The sequence below is a fragment of the Anastrepha obliqua genome, chromosome 2 (genome assembly GCF_027943255.1).
Source record: "Anastrepha obliqua isolate idAnaObli1 chromosome 2, idAnaObli1_1.0, whole genome shotgun sequence".
In the NCBI taxonomy this organism is placed as follows: Eukaryota; Metazoa; Arthropoda; class Insecta; order Diptera; family Tephritidae; genus Anastrepha; species Anastrepha obliqua.
In genome coordinates, this window is record NC_072893.1 from 95,404,155 (window position 1) to 95,422,219 (window position 18,065).

General features: G+C 34.4%; 1 protein-coding gene across 7 annotated transcripts in view; it reads left to right on the top strand.

Moving 5' to 3' along the window:
• Nucleotides 1-12,975, top strand: part of LOC129236969 (uncharacterized) — a 55,861-nt gene extending 42,886 nt beyond the window's left edge. For 6 of the 7 annotated variants that reach the window (XM_054871300.1, XM_054871302.1, XM_054871304.1 and 3 more), the window contains exons 3-9: nt 1,985-2,160; nt 2,596-2,706; nt 2,886-3,621; nt 3,742-4,691; nt 6,880-9,951; nt 10,014-10,612; nt 11,016-12,975. In XM_054871300.1, the coding sequence (XP_054727275.1) occupies nt 1,987-2,160; nt 2,596-2,706; nt 2,886-3,621; nt 3,742-4,691; nt 6,880-9,951; nt 10,014-10,574 (5,604 nt within the window). In that variant the 5' untranslated portion in view covers nt 1,985-1,986 and the 3' untranslated portion in view covers nt 10,575-10,612; nt 11,016-12,975. Of the gene's footprint in view, nt 1-1,984; nt 2,161-2,595; nt 2,707-2,885; nt 3,622-3,741; nt 4,692-6,879; nt 9,952-10,013; nt 10,613-11,015 lie in introns of those variants that run through there. The other variant, XM_054871305.1, reaches the window with a different exon arrangement.
• Nucleotides 12,976-18,065: the final 5,090 nt, after the last annotated feature.

The window sequence follows — 18,065 nt, forward strand, 5'->3', positions numbered from 1 at the left end:
CAACTTTCAAAACTTTCTGTAGTTTAAAGATACAGTTGAACACGTCGTGTTGCACTACCCCATCTCCAAGAGTGGGCAAAAACTACATGAAAAACTAGATTGCGCTAAAAAAGACAACATCATAAATAGATATCAAGATCCACGAACTGTCGCACGATGCATGACCACAACTAACCACAATCGGTGCAAAATGGTCTCGTCGCCCGGCACCATGTAGTATTTTACAAAAATTTCTTTGTAATTTATTTATAATAATAATAATATTTTCAACGACGTCCTATTTTGACTTACACCCACAGTATTTTGATTTGTAATCAGGGATCCAAAATAACAGTTGTCACATTTTTCAAAAATAAAAAAGTCAAAGACAAAATATTGTAGATAAAGATAAAAATTTCCAATGTCCGTAAGCTCCCTAGGACCTTCTTAATAATAAATCCTGCATACTTTTTATTTTTGTAACATTTTGGAAGAATGTCCAATATAAACTTTTCAATCATATAAAAACGTAACGGTTGAAATTTTTCGACAAATAAAATGTTTTTCTAAATAACATAAAATTCTTCAGCCTGACTGAACTAAATTTGGTGCCAATTCGTCTTGACCTCAAATTTTAAAAATATATGAATTGTTGTCATTGGGTCATTCTGACTCAACCAACGAGCTAGGATCTGATTCCTTTATAGCTTAAGCGTAGTTTCATATTTTGTTCGTAAAGCAAAAAGTTCGCTAAGAATGTAATTAATTAATAAGAATAACTGCTAAACAATTCAATCGGTTGTAATACTCGCACATACAAAGGTACTATTTTCGTGGCGAGATTTTTAGGTGCGATTTTAATATAGTGTTGTTGCTTTACTGGCTCAAAGAACTTGGAAGAAAAAATTGCTTATATGTACATTGAAAAAATCCACAAATATTTCACTATTTTGACTTGTGTACAAGTATTAAAAAATCAGAGCTTATCATCCCTTTTAAGTGGTTTACTCGAACTTGAGTTGGCAAATCTGTCATCCGATGAGAACTCTCTCCAGCTTAATGATGAAATCCTAATTACAAGATGGTTTCCTATAAAAAGACATTCCTATTGAGATGCAAATTGCAGACGTCAATGCTTTAGGTTAAATAAATTTCCTTTAATACATAAGGATCTCGAATTTTCCAATATATTCCATATGTTTTAATGATTCCCAATAATCAGTCCCGTGTGGCCTTCTCTAAAATCAATATTATTCAATCAATTCCGCATTATCTTCGTTTTTAATTTTTTTTTTTTTAAGTTTTTCCCAAAACTGCACTTGCTTTAAAAACAAAATGAAAAAGCAAATTAAGAGTAGTGTCAAGTAAAACGGCTTTTCGTCATTTTATGATGTGCTGACATCCTAATGGTTAAGAAGAAAGATAAAAATAAAATAAAAAAACCAGCTGCTCTACTGATATTACCTTGAACAGATTCGCCTTGATCAAAGACATTCGAAAGAAATTATATGCAGATCCTCATCAAGAATCGTCATTTAATTTATTGCTATTCTGAGAATCAGTACTATAGTTTTTATCTCATTTATTGAGTCAATACCAAAAAATCATATATTATAGAAATCAATACGAATTATTGGTACCAAATTAACTCAAATTAAACTGGCGTTGTTTTTTTTTTTTGTTATTTAGCGAAAGCTTTTATTTTTGCTTGAAAAATAAGTATTATTTTAATCGTTATTTACCGTTAGAAAAAATACGTCAAAAATTTACTTTTCTTGAAACTTTTATTATAAAAGGCATTACCAGTCTGGGTCCCTGTTTGTAATTAGTAAACGTTGACTTTCTCTCTCAAGCACAGGGCTAATAATCTAAAATTGTATGCTCTTACAAACACTTATATATTCAATTGATACTAAAACTATAATGTGTTTTATTCTTTCTCATTATTTTTCTTCAACGAAATTCTTGCTGAAAAAATGCGAATAAAATTTTTTTTGTTAACTAGGTATGAAGTATCCGCAACTTGTATCGACGCGTGCGGTGAACGCCATATCTGATTGGCTAGTATCCCGCTTGGAGCAATTAGGCGTTGAGGCACCACAGATCTATACTAGGCTTCTCCTATCTCTCTTACAATCGACTATTCAACTAAACGATCCAATTGAGTTCAGCAATTTAGAAGTAATTAAAAGTATTTTTTAAGTGAAAGTTTATAATTTAAATCGATGCTTTAAGCTTCTTGTCGTTGGGTAAAGATTATTATTTTCAATAATATTTCGCAAATTTTTGCAAACCTTCATAATGAATATACTCTGTAAATAGCTGAAAGTATCGATTTGATTTGCAGCTTTTAAAACGAAATTTTACAGGGTATTACATGGTGATAATATGGTCAAGTTAAAGGATTTACGAAATTTATACGTATTACTAAACAGTTTTAGCATAAGTATTGAAAAAAACCTTTTGGCGATTTTAAAAATCTTCGTACAACCGATTTTTTATTAATTAAGATCATCACCGATCCTTTAACACATATGCATTGCCGGCAAAATCACCCTGTATTTTTAATCGCACAATTTGATTCATACTCATTTATTTTTTTATCCAATATTACAGTCATTTTTTGCAAGTCGTAAAGGTGGAAATAGACGTTACCTTGACACCGACGCCCTTAAAAAATTCAACGCGGTGCAGTGTCTGAAGGATATTGTTTCCTCGGAACAAGAGGTATGTAGACAAAAATGTATATATTTTATATGCTACTTAAAAACGAATTTAAAATAATGTTCAATTTGACTCGGCAGGTCGATTTATTTAAAAAAAAAACAGTTCATGAAGAAATATAGCTAACAGAAAAGTTTTATTTTATTCTCTATGATGATGTTTCTATTGCTTTTCTCTTGTAGATCGCAACTATTGAAAATCTCGTCGATGAGTTGTGTGAAAAACTAAAGGACATCGAAAAGCAAACTGGTGATAGTGAAGATGAGGATAAACAATTAGTAGCAACACTCTCGCTAACTCAACAGCATCACCATAATCAATCACATCATCATTATCACCACAGTCATTCGCACAAGTCGCACTACAATCACCAAACGAAAGAAGTTCCATCGCATAGCAAAAGTTGCAGTGCTAGTGGTCGAGTTGAAGGCGGAGAAACTGTTCAAGCGGAGGCAACAGCAGGCGTAACACCAGTTAATAATCAGAAGAACGTCTCGGAAGAACAATTAGGGGATCGTGAACTAGACCCACGTGATCTTTATTTTCGCGCTTTTCCAGCGCTGTCAAAAGAGATGGAGGATTCTTTAAATTGGCGCCGCAATTCAAAGTGGCTGACGTGGCCTATGGAACAACGTAATCAGGACCCATCGATTTCGACTAGCAGTTCAAGCTCGACAATTTCTAGCAACTCCGCTGCAGATAGCGGTATTAAAGATATCGCTACTAGCTCTGTCACTCAAACCAATGCTAGAGACAAGTTAGATGAAGTGCTGAAAAATGCATCAAAAGTACCCCGACAAGAGTTGTGCGATGACGTTGCCGATGTTAACTATAATGAGGCTAATGCATCTGTCTTTGCTTCTGCTAATGCTGCTGTTGGCGGCATAAAACGAAAATCAAAACGTCGCCGAAGTCGAGGTAAGTGCAAGTTGGTAGTAAACTTGAAATTTCGCGATGGTTCAAGCTTGTTCCTGATTTTTGATTTTTCAAATTAAAATTTTCATTATTTTTAATAAAGTTTTGCCGTTATTTTTTTAGCTTTATCGAAATTAAAGTCAAGTCAACAAAATGTGCGTAAAAATCCCGCTACCAGCGTTGCATGCGGCTCTGCTTCAATTTCCATGCCAAATAATGGTGGCAATAATGCATCAGCAGCAGGCGCCTCCATCAAAACAAAACGTAGTGCTTCTCCTACCTACTGGGATACCGATTTTGAGGGCTGTTGGGAGATGGGACGCGATCTGATCAAAGAGTTTATTACGCGTCAAAACAGGAACTATCGCAATCGCAGCACTTCAGAGAGTGCTGTTGCGTACAATAAGAAAATCGCCATTGAAGTAGCGGCAAGTATCAAGGACGGAGATGATGATTGTCATAGCACTAATGAGAATGTTATATTCGATGGAAAGCAACAGCAAACTAAAGGACCCACTGCTCAAATTAACGACATTGAGAGTGACAAAGATAGTAGATCGGCAAATGTCGTTACACCAATATTGCCGCCAGTGGATTTTTCTTTCTGCGATGACTACGATGATACACTCGCTTCGGTATCAGAATTAACTAATGATGTCCCCTTGGTACCTTCCGCAAAACGTCTATATGAACGCGAACTGATACCAACCGATGCTAAATCTGACGAACAGTTGGATTTCGCACAATTCGAAGCTAAATTTAATAGTAGCGTAGAAGCTTTGTGGAAAGATGCTGGGAGCGGTGATGAAAAAGGTTTCGAGCCAATTGGAAATGGGAATCAAATGCACGCTTTTGGTTTCGGCAGTACCAGCAGCTCGCACTTTCCTGGGCTTACTTCGTTACCATTCGATGTGCCATTCTCACAAAATGTAAAAAACTTTTGGGCCAACTATTATAATCACCATTTTGACCTAAGTAAAATGCTACCGACAAGCGTGATCGGCGGGAAAGCAAGAGAGCTGAATGTTGTGATGCAGAGCAAAGCGAATGATAGTGATAGCGGTGTTTTTAAGGTAAGTGAAAGTGAGAGGGAAAACAAATTAAATAGGATTTACATGTCTATTCTTATAATACGTTCACATATGAGTAGATGATCTACTTTTTCGCGTTTAACTCAAAATCCGTAATTAAGAAGCGCGATTTCCCATACAAAATGTGTCTCCCAAAATCTGAGATTATAAAATAATCCCAGATAATAACGATACTTTTTGACATACAACCCTGTGTTTTCTGTGTTATCGATAATTATTATTACGAATGTAATAGCTTCGGTAGACGCTCATGCATGCATGTCCAGCAGCTTATAAGTGTGCGTGTCGGGTGACACACGTACTTGCTTCGCGTCACACATACTTGATGCCGGCTTTTGCATGATGAAAATCAAAAATTTTAGATTTTTTCGCTTTGCATGACCGTGTCGCAGTCTGCATGACATGCAGTAGTGTCTCAGTTTGTGCTGACATTGGAGATGAATAGGTGTGCGGAAGAAATTCAAGTAAAACTGCTGCAGTTATAAGCAACAACAAATCATCTTCCGAAGACGACATATTTACGTGCGCACAAGCGTCATGCACCCGACACGCACACATATGAGCTGCTGGACATGCATTCATGAGCGTGTTCCGGAGCTATAAGGAGAAACATCAAAATAAATACGGGTCTGTAAACATAATTCTAATAAAATGTTTGTTAAATACTATTAATTATGGATTCATTTTACAGAAAATTGCGTGTATCCATAAACGTCTTGTCCTCTTATTACTTATTATAAAATGTTATATAGAATTTCCAATGATGCCATAATTTTTTGCTACCTCAGTAAACGTCGCATACGGATTTCCTCCAACTGTTCTTTATGAACAGCCTATTGCGCAATTAAATTAGCTGTTCCTTCTCCTTGCATTTTCTTCATATCGTTAGTAATAATCAAAGAAACCAAAACCACCGAAATATTCCACCAAAATAATTTCTATGAACTCTCAAAGCAGTATTGGCAGCTGATTGTAAATTGTGCAGGTAATCTGCCATATGTGAACGGGTAGATTAATTTGGTGGATTTATAGGTGATTAATGCATATGTGAACGTATTATTAGCAGATATCACAATTGCATATCATCTCAATTTTAAGATTTTTCTTAAGATCATTTGTTTATGTTTTTAATCAGTTGTTTGTCTTTATGAACTGCTTGGTCTCAGTTTTTCTCTCAATTGTGATAATTGTTTAAGCGTTTTCGTGAGGATACCGAGTTGTGATCAAAACCTTAATTGTGACCAATTAATTTTAAAAGATAGATTAAGAATAGTGCGACTTGTCTAGGACAGTTTGGCGTCATTCTTATTAATATATTTTATTTCAACGTAATTGATATACATACTCACTATAAAAATAACTCCTATAAATCCACAAATAAAAATAAGTTGCCTTGATATATCCTTAATGCTGGCAGAGCACAATCCAGCGATTTGTGCCTAGTCCGTAGCACACATTGTACACAAATTCATGAACCATTCGTTGCGATCGTCGTACTGTTAACATGCGAAACAAAAGAGCGGATGTCGCGATTGCTCTTGCAGTTATTTGCATAAGCGTTAAGAAAAAACAACGAAAAAATAAAAAAACGTGTTTTGAATAATTCACTTTTTATTTGCTATAATGATGGCTCATTTTTTAAAAACTATAAATTCTTCTAAAAATGTTGAACACTTGTCATTTTCCCGCTACTCTTAGCTCGACGACGGTCAGTAAAAAAATGGGAAAATCCACAAACTAGCAACAAATCCCAGGTAAATGAAAAATTTCAAATACTTTGAATATGTGCCCGCACTTCGCCTTATACGATGGATTTTCTTTCAATCGCAACAAATCGATGGGGATTGTGCCCTGTTTGTAGCCAAGTTAACCCATATGTTGAAATTTCAATATTTGGTTGACTCCACCATAATTATTATATTTAACTAATTTGAAAGCCAAGTACTCGGGATTCTCACTTAGCTATAGCGAATATATCTTGACTAAAATAAAAGTTTACCGTATATTTTCCAAATTCTAGCTTTTTAATATAAAAATTTTAATTTTCTTGAAAACGTTATAAGTGTCCAAAGAGAAACAGAGTTCCAGATAATCTTAAGTGCTCATTTTACTGACTAAAAAGAAATTCTGAAATATTTTCCTTTCTTATATTTTCCTTATACTTGTTCAGACCAACAACGGCATTTTAAGTGTTGATACTTCGGAGAAACCTATCAGTTTCTCCAAACCTCAAGCTGACGTGTGCACTACAGCCTCCACCAGTACCAGCGACTACTACTCGATGCCCAGCAATTTAGACAGAAATAAAGCAAAATTGCAGCGCTGCGGTTTGCGCCATAACAGCGCCTGCAGTGACAATGGCGCTGCGGGTGTGCATAGCGGCGGTATAATAGGAGAAGAACGGAAAACACCTATAGCGCTGTTTTTGCAAAACTCAATTTGGTCCAAAAATGCTAATCTTGGTGGCGGGGACACAGATGAGAGTTTCTACTTTAAGGTGCACAACTCGGGCAAGCAGCTAAATCAATATGACGGGGTTGGTAATAACAACAATCGTGAACAGAAACTGCAGCGGGATACTGATACTAGTGCCATTAACGTTGGAAGCGGCAGCAGCAGCAGCTTTGGTTTTACCGCACCCTATACAACGTCTAAATGGTCAGAGGGCATAAATGCTGGACCGCCTCAAAGCAATATGACAATGGCTCCACCGCAGCAATTGCAACAAGCTCAGTGTGCAAATCCAAAGAACAATTTTAATATTTCTTTGAACTCTCTGAGTGGCACCGACTGCACTGATTCATCATCTTCGGCTTCATTACCCGCCACTACAGGTACTAATTGGCAGGCGGCCAAAGGCAATACAAAAACTGGTTTACAAAATACTTGGGCAACTAGTGCACCACCGAGTGTAGAACAAACGCACGGCGCAAACACAACAAAGCGCCCACCAACACACCTCATTAGTGGCGGGGGTGATGAGGGCAATGCAGGCATCGTAACTATGCCAAAAATAACGCTCGCTAATCATTCTCCTAAAAGCAGTGGCTTCATTGAGTATTCACGTGTCAAATCAGTTTTACAGTTACAATTGTTAACCGAAGAAAAGGCATCGAGCACCGGTTCAACTAAGCAGCTTCAGCGGAATTACCCGCAGCTCAATAGCAAAGAACAACCACAGCAACAGTATGCGCTCGATTTGATGGATGATGGCGAAAATTTATTGACATCCGAACGCACACATTTCCATCCCATTAAGTCGTATGTAGATGGGCACACGTTTGATATTTGCAGCGACATAGATGTCGTAGAGTATGATCGTTCGGCCAGCGGATATCTCTATCTGGAGCAAGATAAATATCTCGAGTACACGCGAACTGACAACTTTATTGTGGAGGATGATGGTGGCGTTGGTGCCTCAGCCAACCCATTGTATGCCCATTCGAATTGTGAGGCTGCAACTTTTGGTGCCAACGTAAACTACAACATCGATAGCGGAAATGGCAAATCGAAACGTGTTGAACGTGATTTTATAATCAAATTCCGTGTGCAACGCACTGAGATCGCTTGTCAAACGGATGCAGAACCGCCAACTGAACGTGCACTGGTAACTGCAAATAAACGTTTCTCTAGTATGAGTGTGACAGCTACAGCGCAGCCACATCCACTTTCCTTGATTTTTTCGAATGCCGCTAAAAACTTGAAAGCGACTGCGGCCAATGAACTTGTATACAGCGACACTGTCGAGGCATTTACACGCGCAATGGCACATTTTCCGCCACTTTCGCCCACATCGAACAATTCCGCATGGCTACCAGTAGGAGCTGATTTCGATGGGCGCCAATCCACTAATGGCAATTGGAATATCTACCAAGAACATTCGAAGATGCACAAAAAAACCAATAAGAATAGCAACAATATGAAGAGCAATGCTAATGATGATGACGATGTTGACGACGAAGCCGGCGGCGATGAAGTAGATTTCTATGGCGGTGCTGTTGGCGTTGCGGATATGGACCACATCAGCACCTTTGACACTGATGTGGACATGACAAGTTTAGGGCAACAATGGTCCATGAATGAGATACGTAAAAAGTGCAAAGAAGCTGGTCACATGACTACTTATACCAATGCCAATAATAATAATTCCATTGGTTCTGGTGATGGCGCCGACGGTGGCATCGAGTCTGTTTGGGATATGTGTACGGCCTGTAACAGTGAACTGAAATCAATACCGGCCAACAGATTGTTGCGCGATGAACTTCAAGTGGAGGCGGATGAGATAATGAGTGATCTGAAGTATATGCAAGATTTATACATAGGGCGTGCTGGGGATGCGAATGATGCTGACGATGAAGATGATGGTGCGGACGGGGAGAGTGTAGGCGATACTGTGACAAGTGATAGCGATTGGTGTGCCGAGGACGTAAGTGCTGAAGTTGTAGAAGAATGTCCAGTCCAACCGAGGTCGAATGAACAATTTACAAATCCTCAGGCAGAATCGACGCATGCTTTTGAAGCTGCGGGTGAGAGCGGGGTCACCAATGATTCGGACACGTTTACTGTTATACAAAAAGTAAATCGCCTAATTGCTGAGTTGTTACGTCCCGAGAACAACGATGATAACATCCTTGTGGACAAATTAGAGTCAAATGCAAAAGGTTGTGAGGGGTCACGTGCAGCAGAAACAGAAACAGCAACAGCACAATTCAGCGGTAATTTATGGCATAGCAACCGTAATGAACGCAACATTTGGCAACTTAATGCAGCCGATACCACTACTGGAATAGTAGTTGGTGCTGGTGTGGGTATAAGTAAAAACAGTGGTGGTATTCATCCAATGCAACTTTTGCGCCAATTCAATGTAAAACCAATCGAGAGTGCGGCGAATATTGGTAATATTTTCCCATTGCCCCCTGCTGGCGATACAGATAAATACCATACACAAATGAGTTGGGATCATGAGAATCTAGCTAGAATTTGGCAAACATCACCACCACCACCACCACCACATCAACAGCCACAAGTAGAAAACATGGCAATAAAGAATGCCAATTCAACAGCCGCTGCATTTCATCAAACTGAAAACCATGAGAAAATTGATATAGCTGAGAAAAATATGCGCAATTTACGTGCCAACGCGGATGCGAGTGTAGAAGCGGCTGCAGCCAATTTGCAGCAGGCGCAAGAATTTTTAGCTCATAACCAAAGCAATGTGATAGAATCGGATTTAAAGTTAAAGGTATGTAACTATTTCCCAATCTCATTTACCAAAATTCCTTTTTTTCACTTTCCTATTTGTAGGCAGTTACTCGTAAACGACGTCATTCGGCATCACAAAATTATTTCCACGCGCAACTAAATGGTGGCATAATGATAGCAAACGCAACCACAGCTACTAGCAGTAGCATTATTGGCGGTAGTGCTACACTATTTCAAAACAATAACAACAATGAAATCGCCAATTTAAATAGTTATGCAGTGAAGTCGAGTGCCAACGAATTTAGTTTTAAAAATTTACTCAATGCTTCGTTACGTTTTGGTGCCGCCGCGGCCGCTGCCGTTGCCGCTTCTAATGCGAAAAAATGTTCGGATTATGCCACCAACCTTTGTGGTGCTGATATTGCATATGGTTGCGATGCAACTGCAGCGGCTGCTAACAATCACACGATCATCACCTGCAAGTATCATTTGACTGCAATTGAACCGCTGCCATTGGATAATGTTGGTGGTATGGAAAACGTAGGTTTGTTTGGTGGTGGCAATGGTGGCGGTATCACAGAGGCACCGCTTTCGTGTCTCATCGACAAGAACCCATCCATATTGAAGCATGTAACCATGGTTTCACGGCCGTTGACTCGATAAAATGTTCATAGGTTCTTTCAATAATTTTACAAAATGAGGTAAGTTGCGCAATTTTTGTTGATTTATTGTCAATTTCTTAAGTTGCTGAGCTGTTGTCGAAGAATACTCAATTTTTAAGAACTTTATATACTTTAAATTGCCTAAAATAGTTTATCTAAAAATTAAGTGTATGAAGCCACCGAAAATGATTTTTGAACAATGGTTGAAAATTTGAGGACGTTACCCTTTGGACCAAGGCACGATCACGGAAAAATGTAAAACCAGTGTAGCAGTATTAATTAAAATACGAGAAATTTCAAGGCCGTTTTTGGAACATCATCAACTGTATAAAATTATAAAATAAATTTTTAATACAATTTTTTTTTTCTTTTTTTGTTTCCGTTTAATTTATTGTTTTCTACCAAATCTATGTAAACAGTGATTAATTTTTTGCTTTTTCAGGTGCTCGCACTTTAGGTTATGTCGAATGGATTGGGCTTCACGTAGAAAACAATATAAAAATATTTTGGCAACATCATCAGTAACAAGAAGATTTACAATAGCAATTCACGTGGAATTAGCAAAAACAAAAACAGGAAGTCAAATGGCGGCGCACATCAGTTGCAACCCGTTAGCAGAAGACTAATATAATTACCAAAAACAAAAAAAAAAAATGTATCAAAAGTTAATTTATGTTGATTTTCGTAAATTTAGTTAGAACAGCAACTAGCAGCTCGTCGTTTACGTGTAAATTTATTTAATGCTTTACTTATTTTCTTTAATTTTTTTGTTAAATGTTGTAAATTATTCATATACATACCCTCAAACGTATAAGAAACCGCGTTTTATAAGCAATTAATTCCATTCAAACACACACACACACATAGATAAAAGAACCCACTAACGATATATAGGCATTGTATGGGCATTTGTAGAATCTATGTGTAACGATATCAAGCATAACAACTGTATATAACTTTTGACTATTTCTTTAAATTTACTTTCATTGGCGATATGTTTGTTTACCTTAATCTTTTTTTGACTTCTTTTTTATTTTTTCCAAATTTATTTAAACATATAAAAAAAGTTGAATGCAACAAAAAATCAAAAAAAAAAAAAAACAAAAAAAAAACATATATATATATTCTATATGTATAGAACACATACATATAACAGCAAAAAAAGCAACAGCAAAAAAAATTAAAACAGTATAAAAACATAAAACATGGCAGTATGTAAAACCAGCTGCATGCGAAAGCGCAATAAAATCTAAGAGTGTTCGCCACAAGTTTCATAGCCACTTTGTTAGCCTGCAAAAGCGTTGTGAAAATGCATTATTGCGAAAATTCGGGTTACTGACGAAATAATGCAGATTTCAAATTTACTGTCCATTCCCAACAAAATATATTGACGCAAAGAATAAAGCAGAAAAATCCCGTCCCCAAAAAAAAAAAAACATTAACATTGATACAAGTAGTAAGAATTCATAATAAACATTAAACTTATTTTTGCTTTGAATGTGCATATAGATCACTTTTCAAATTTTCTCAAAACCGTGTTAGTGTTAACTTACTATAACAGGGCACATTTTGGTTTGATTCCACACATTCTTTATATTTGCAATTCTTTTTTTTTTTTTTAATCGACTAATATTTACCCCAAAAAAGCACTTGAGTGCTCTTCAAAATTACAAAAGAAAACGTTAGACATAATTTTCTATATTTATGTTAAAACGCATAAACCTAAAGTCTACAACTCTCTTTTGATTAAAAGCCTACGGGGTATTTTCAGCGAGTACAACACTCAAGAGTAAAGCGTTGACTAACTGAGGATTCATATTGACTTAATATTTGCTTAAATTTATCAACTTTTTATAATTTGTCAAGGGAATTTCGAAGAGCATTTCGTATAAGCTTCAGTGCCTGACTAGTGTAAATGAATTAGAATGCGAAAAAATGTATGTTTCAAATTTTCAAGTATATTTAAAGTAAATGATAACATTTGTGTATTTTTACATTTAATAAATCTGTAATTTTCTGTAATTAAATTTTTCCACAGCTAGTTTGATCATGTACATTCAAAGGCGGAAAATGTCAAATATATTACAAGTCAAATATAATAAATCAAATATATAATTTGAAGGTATGCCATTGTAAAAAAATTTCCATCAAAAATGTATATAGTAAAATTGTTATAGTTGTTGTTTGCCAGCTATGCACTATACATACACATGCAATTTTTCTTTGGAATTGAGCATTTGGAAAATTGAAAAGAACACAAGCATATTGTGAATGGCTTGGGCCTTTTTATTATGTTGATAGGCAATAAACATCTGTTGATTTGAGTTTAAATGTGTAATATACCCTACGTGTAATAAAGAGAAACCCAATAGTGGTTCAGTATAAAGAGCAAAAAGAGCAAATACTCGTATCAATTCATTTATTTGTTTAAAATTTTTGAGAAGTAATTGAGAAGTTTTGTTTTAAAAGCAAAACATAAATAAGCATGGGCATTAAGTATTTGTTGAGGCTTCACCCATTGCCTATGTGATTCTAGTGCCGGAGTTAATTATTTGTCACTTCATTCCGTGTCTAAAATTGGTTAGCATCGACAATTTTCGATGTATCTAAGATACATCAACATCTCTTTAAGCGGCTATTTATGCAAAAAAAAAGACTTGAACTTTATGGAGTTTCCGCTTTTCTTTAGCCAGTCAAGAAAAATAAAATAAAAAAACGTGTGTAGAAATAAAAACTAGAAATCCAACCCATTTTTTAGCGACTTATTGACTGGCATCGTTGATATTAAATTTTAAATGAGAATTAGTTTGTCGCATAATTTTTAAATGGTGTTCAAATTCGAAATTAAAACAAATAAACCGATTTCATAATTTTTAATAAGCCACATTCAAGCGAATAATATGCAAACTATAGCGTTTGTGGAAAAAGTAATTAAAATCATTTTGAAATGTCTACTACCATATTAGGCCAATGCCCAGGTTGTGTTTATGAGTGTGTTCGCCACACTCAATAATTACAGAAATATTGCACTCCTGTCACTTTTTTGATGGTCTGTTGCGGATACTCGGCTGATTAGTTGCCGCAATATTGCAGAAGTTATATCGCGCAGAACGAGATGTTTGAAAATATGGAAATAAGGAACGATAACTTCGTTTTATTTGAACTTAGTTTTGCGCCAAAAGCAATTATAAATTTCAAAGTAGTAAATTTCAAAGTAGTATTTTCCTCTTCCATTTCAACTTCGGAGTGAAAACTTATACTAGGCTGGTCAATATTTAACTGACAAAAAGCGATGCTATCTCTTAAAAAGTAGCACCGCCGCAATTATTACAGCTCGAAAAGTACTGCTGTAAATACTATACTTATTGTTTCCTTATACAAAGCTTTTTGTTTTTATAAATGTAGTAATTTTTGAATAATTATTTAATTTACTGTTGTAACACAATTGTGTAATTTTTGTTTAAAAATTATATTTCAATCTTTGTTTTTTCTTCGAATTTTTACGAGCAAATTGCTTCAAGTTTTACAGATTTTGTTATACAAGTGTAATTAATTGTTCTTGAAAAACATTTAAATTATTTGAAATGCTGTACATTATGCATACAAACGAAAAAACCAAGATGAAAACGAATATATGTATGTATATGTAGTTGGTTAAAAAAATATAAATTTTATTTGGAATTTTCGAGAGTTCAATGCTAAATTATAATTTCTTATTTTTGTTTTGCTTGCATGGAGTGTAAATTTTCAGTTCCGTGAAATTTAATATTTTTTTATTGAAACAAATTGATTTTTCAGAAAAGGTTACAGTTCATTTTTACGTCTTTTTTCTGTGGATGTTAATTAAATTTTCTTTGAAATATTATATATGAAATAAGGCGAGAACGGCAAAAACAAATTTTATATCTAAAAATTTAAAATGTGGAATTATAATAAAAAAACACGTTAATTATAGTAGTAAAAGTATTTAATTAAGTAACTACTATAATTACAAATAATAATTTAATAGAAATTCGCACTATATTTTGATTTACAATACATATGTATGTGTATGAAGGAACAAATTACGTATATGTATATTTAGCAGTACATATATAGCATTATTTAAATATATTGAAATGCGTGAATGCGAGTAAGCAACAACTAAATACATATATGTACAAATATATGAAGAGAGTGATTTCACAAAGAAAAGTGAAAATGTACAAGCGTAAACGCAAGTTTAGTGAAAAGTTGTACGAGTAAAATGAATGTGTGAATGCCTAAAAGAGAGGGCGCATCTGCATATACAGAAACAAAAATAATACACACATATATTTACACGGTTTGAAATATATACACACTCATACATAAGCATTCCCATTTACACATGTTTAGAGGGCGTCGCATAAACATATTGTTGCTTGATTTTGTGTCATGGTCTATTATATTTGAATTTGTGCATCATTTAAGGACCCATTTCCACTTTATTTACATATTAACTGATGAGCGCTTTTCATCAAGCAACAATATTAACGAAGTAATAAAGTGCGGTCCAGAGAGTACAAAATTCTTTCAAAACAGCTGTACCACTGTTATAACCACTAAACTGAATTAGCTATTACCTTAGTTTTAAATAGTTACATACATGTCCACATAAATTACATTAGTCAAAGAAAAATAGTCTCTTTACAATCGTTTTCCACGCTCGATACTGTATTTAGTACACACATACACATATTTGTAATAAATAAAAATAAATATTGCCCTTTCAGGTAATATACAATAGTACGATTTCTAATTGTAAATAGACGAGTTTAAAAGAAGTTAGTTAATTTTGTTATATATTTTTCTGTTAATTGCGCCGTGTAAAAGAACGTTTATATTTATTTGTCTTTCTTTTTTTTTTGTTAGAAACGCACGTTAATGTTTTCTGTTGCAATAATCAGCTGCGCTGACGTTCAATCATTTGTTATTATAACTGTTAAAAAAAAAATCTCTAAAAACTCTTGGAAGAGAATTTTGTGCTGTAGTGTCACATAAATCCGGTCGTTCGGGTAAAAACACTCCGACTATCGAAGAAACAGCCAAACACTCAGACTCTTCCCCTTTTCAACCTGAAAGATGGTATACATACATTACCATTCAATGAAACAGTAAATAAGTAAATTTCTTAAAATTACTTTAGTCCACGAATTTCAAAATTTTCGTTATAAAAATCTAGTTTAAAAATTAATGTATAACAAAGTGCTTGAATCTACTAAAGCAACCTGTTTCAAGTTAAAACATTTTTGTCAGATAGTGATTTTATTGTTCTTTAGAAAGCGAGAGAAAAATAAAGACAAACGACGCGCTAATGTACGTGTATGAACGTCAGATATTTTCTAGCGAATTCACTTTTCCTATGCTTCCGGAAAGAAATCAAAAATTTACTACAACTTCTATGCAGCAATTGCGATTTCTTAATCGCATGGCAGCCGTTTGTACGTACCGAAATGACTCTGGTTTTTCCCGACCAAAGTTTGCCGCCTCAATAAACTAGCCTTGCTGCCTAATGCGCTGAGCCTCACCTCTCGAAAACTTCAAAAATATACACAATTTTTAGTAACGCTTTTTCAACGTGCGCATCTATATATGTAGATGTGTGTCAATCGTGATCAATTTCTAATTACATATGGAGACATACAAAGTGGGCAGAGAATTGTTCACAAAAATTATTATGATTTTTATATGTATAAATATGTTTAAAAAACAGTTTCAAATATGTATACAAAGACAAAACTTTTATAAATTCATTAGAAGCATAAAGGAGGACAAAAACGATGATAATTGTGTAATTGACAAAAGTAACAGGAGCAAAATTCATGTAAAGATGGTCTAATAAAATGGCAAAAATTTCATATTGACAAAGAAAGTTCGTTGCACTTTTGCACATGGAGAGTGAATCTATGCGCTCTTCCACAGCTTTACCTTAATAGAGCGAATAATAATAAGTAGGGTAAAAATTATTTAAAAGTTATTGGCTACACTTACACAAATCCGGCTTTTCCTTTTATTAATTTTAAAATTCATTTTATTGCGATTATCAATTTATACTAATGGGCTCTGAAAAACGTCACAGCTAAGAAAACAAAATTAAATATTGTATTATATTTTGAAATTAGTTCAGTGTAGAGTAACTAACACTTATTATATATATTTAAAAGTGAATACAAGAAAACAATGCAGATACAGAGCGCAAGAGTGATTGTGAATTTGAGTGAAAGTAATTAGCAAAGGCAAAAAGAGTTGAGTTGCTTGAATTTCAATTTAAAAACATACACGAATAAATGTATAATGGAAAAAGAGAGGATTGAGTTTGTTTATGTATGTGTGTACATGTATATGGGAAAACACTGCTAATTTCGACTACATGAAAAGCAAATAAGATTTATGAGAATCGACCCTAAAAAAATTCCCAATGAATGGTGTATTTAGACTAGAAGCTATAAAGAAATAGTGGATAATGTTTGGACATGTGTATGCATCATTCAAATGTGTGGCTGACCAATTTGTTTTCCAATAAGAATTGTAAATAATTGTATGTACCGCATAGTTTAGTAATTATAGGTATGTAACTGAAAGCAAATAAACCTACAATGCAAGTATATATATGTATCAATGTTGAGAAAAAGAAAAGTAGGGAAAATAGAAAGTCACGAAAGTTTAAGAGCAAACTTAAATTCAATGATATCATTAAAAAGGCGCACGGATATGGAAATTTGTTAAAGGAATATCCGGTGCATAGAAGATTTAGGCTACATATAGCAATTATATCAAATGAAATTGGCAAATTCACCATCATTACTAAAGTAGTCACTCGTACATAAAACAAAGTAGAAACACGAGAGAAATATTTCGAAGAAAAATTTGTTTTAAAAGATTTGTTTGTCCTTAAATACGTAAGCATACATTTTTTCAAGAAACTTGTTTAAAAAAGATGCCTAAAACTAATGTAAATCAAGAGGAAAAACGCAAGGAATTCTACAAATTTTGTTTGTTTAATTTTCTCCAAATGTAAACTTTTCTTGCAGTATAGTTGATTGATTGTTGAATATTTTTTATTGAAAAGTAAATACATTTTTTTAACACTTGTAAAATATAATTGTATTTAAAATGAAGCCCATTTGACCAAAACGAATTAAAAGTATTGCTGCTACTCAATGCAGGATGTAACCATATTTCATAAGTTATGCAGAATACAGTTTCTTGAATCTAAAATTGAAAACAGGAAAGAAAAAAGTTTAAAAATACAAAAAAAAACTAGTTTGTAAATAAAAGTGGAAAACATAAAAAAATATAGATATATTTTTGCGTGTACCGAGAATTAGTTAAGCTTTTCTTGGCTACACATACATACATACATGTGAAAAAAATCTCTAAGTTCGTTTTTGTTTTTAAGACTGCAGTGGTGGATGGGTTGTATTTTTGATATCCAAACTTATGCGAGAAAGTATGTTTGAGTTTTAGGAAT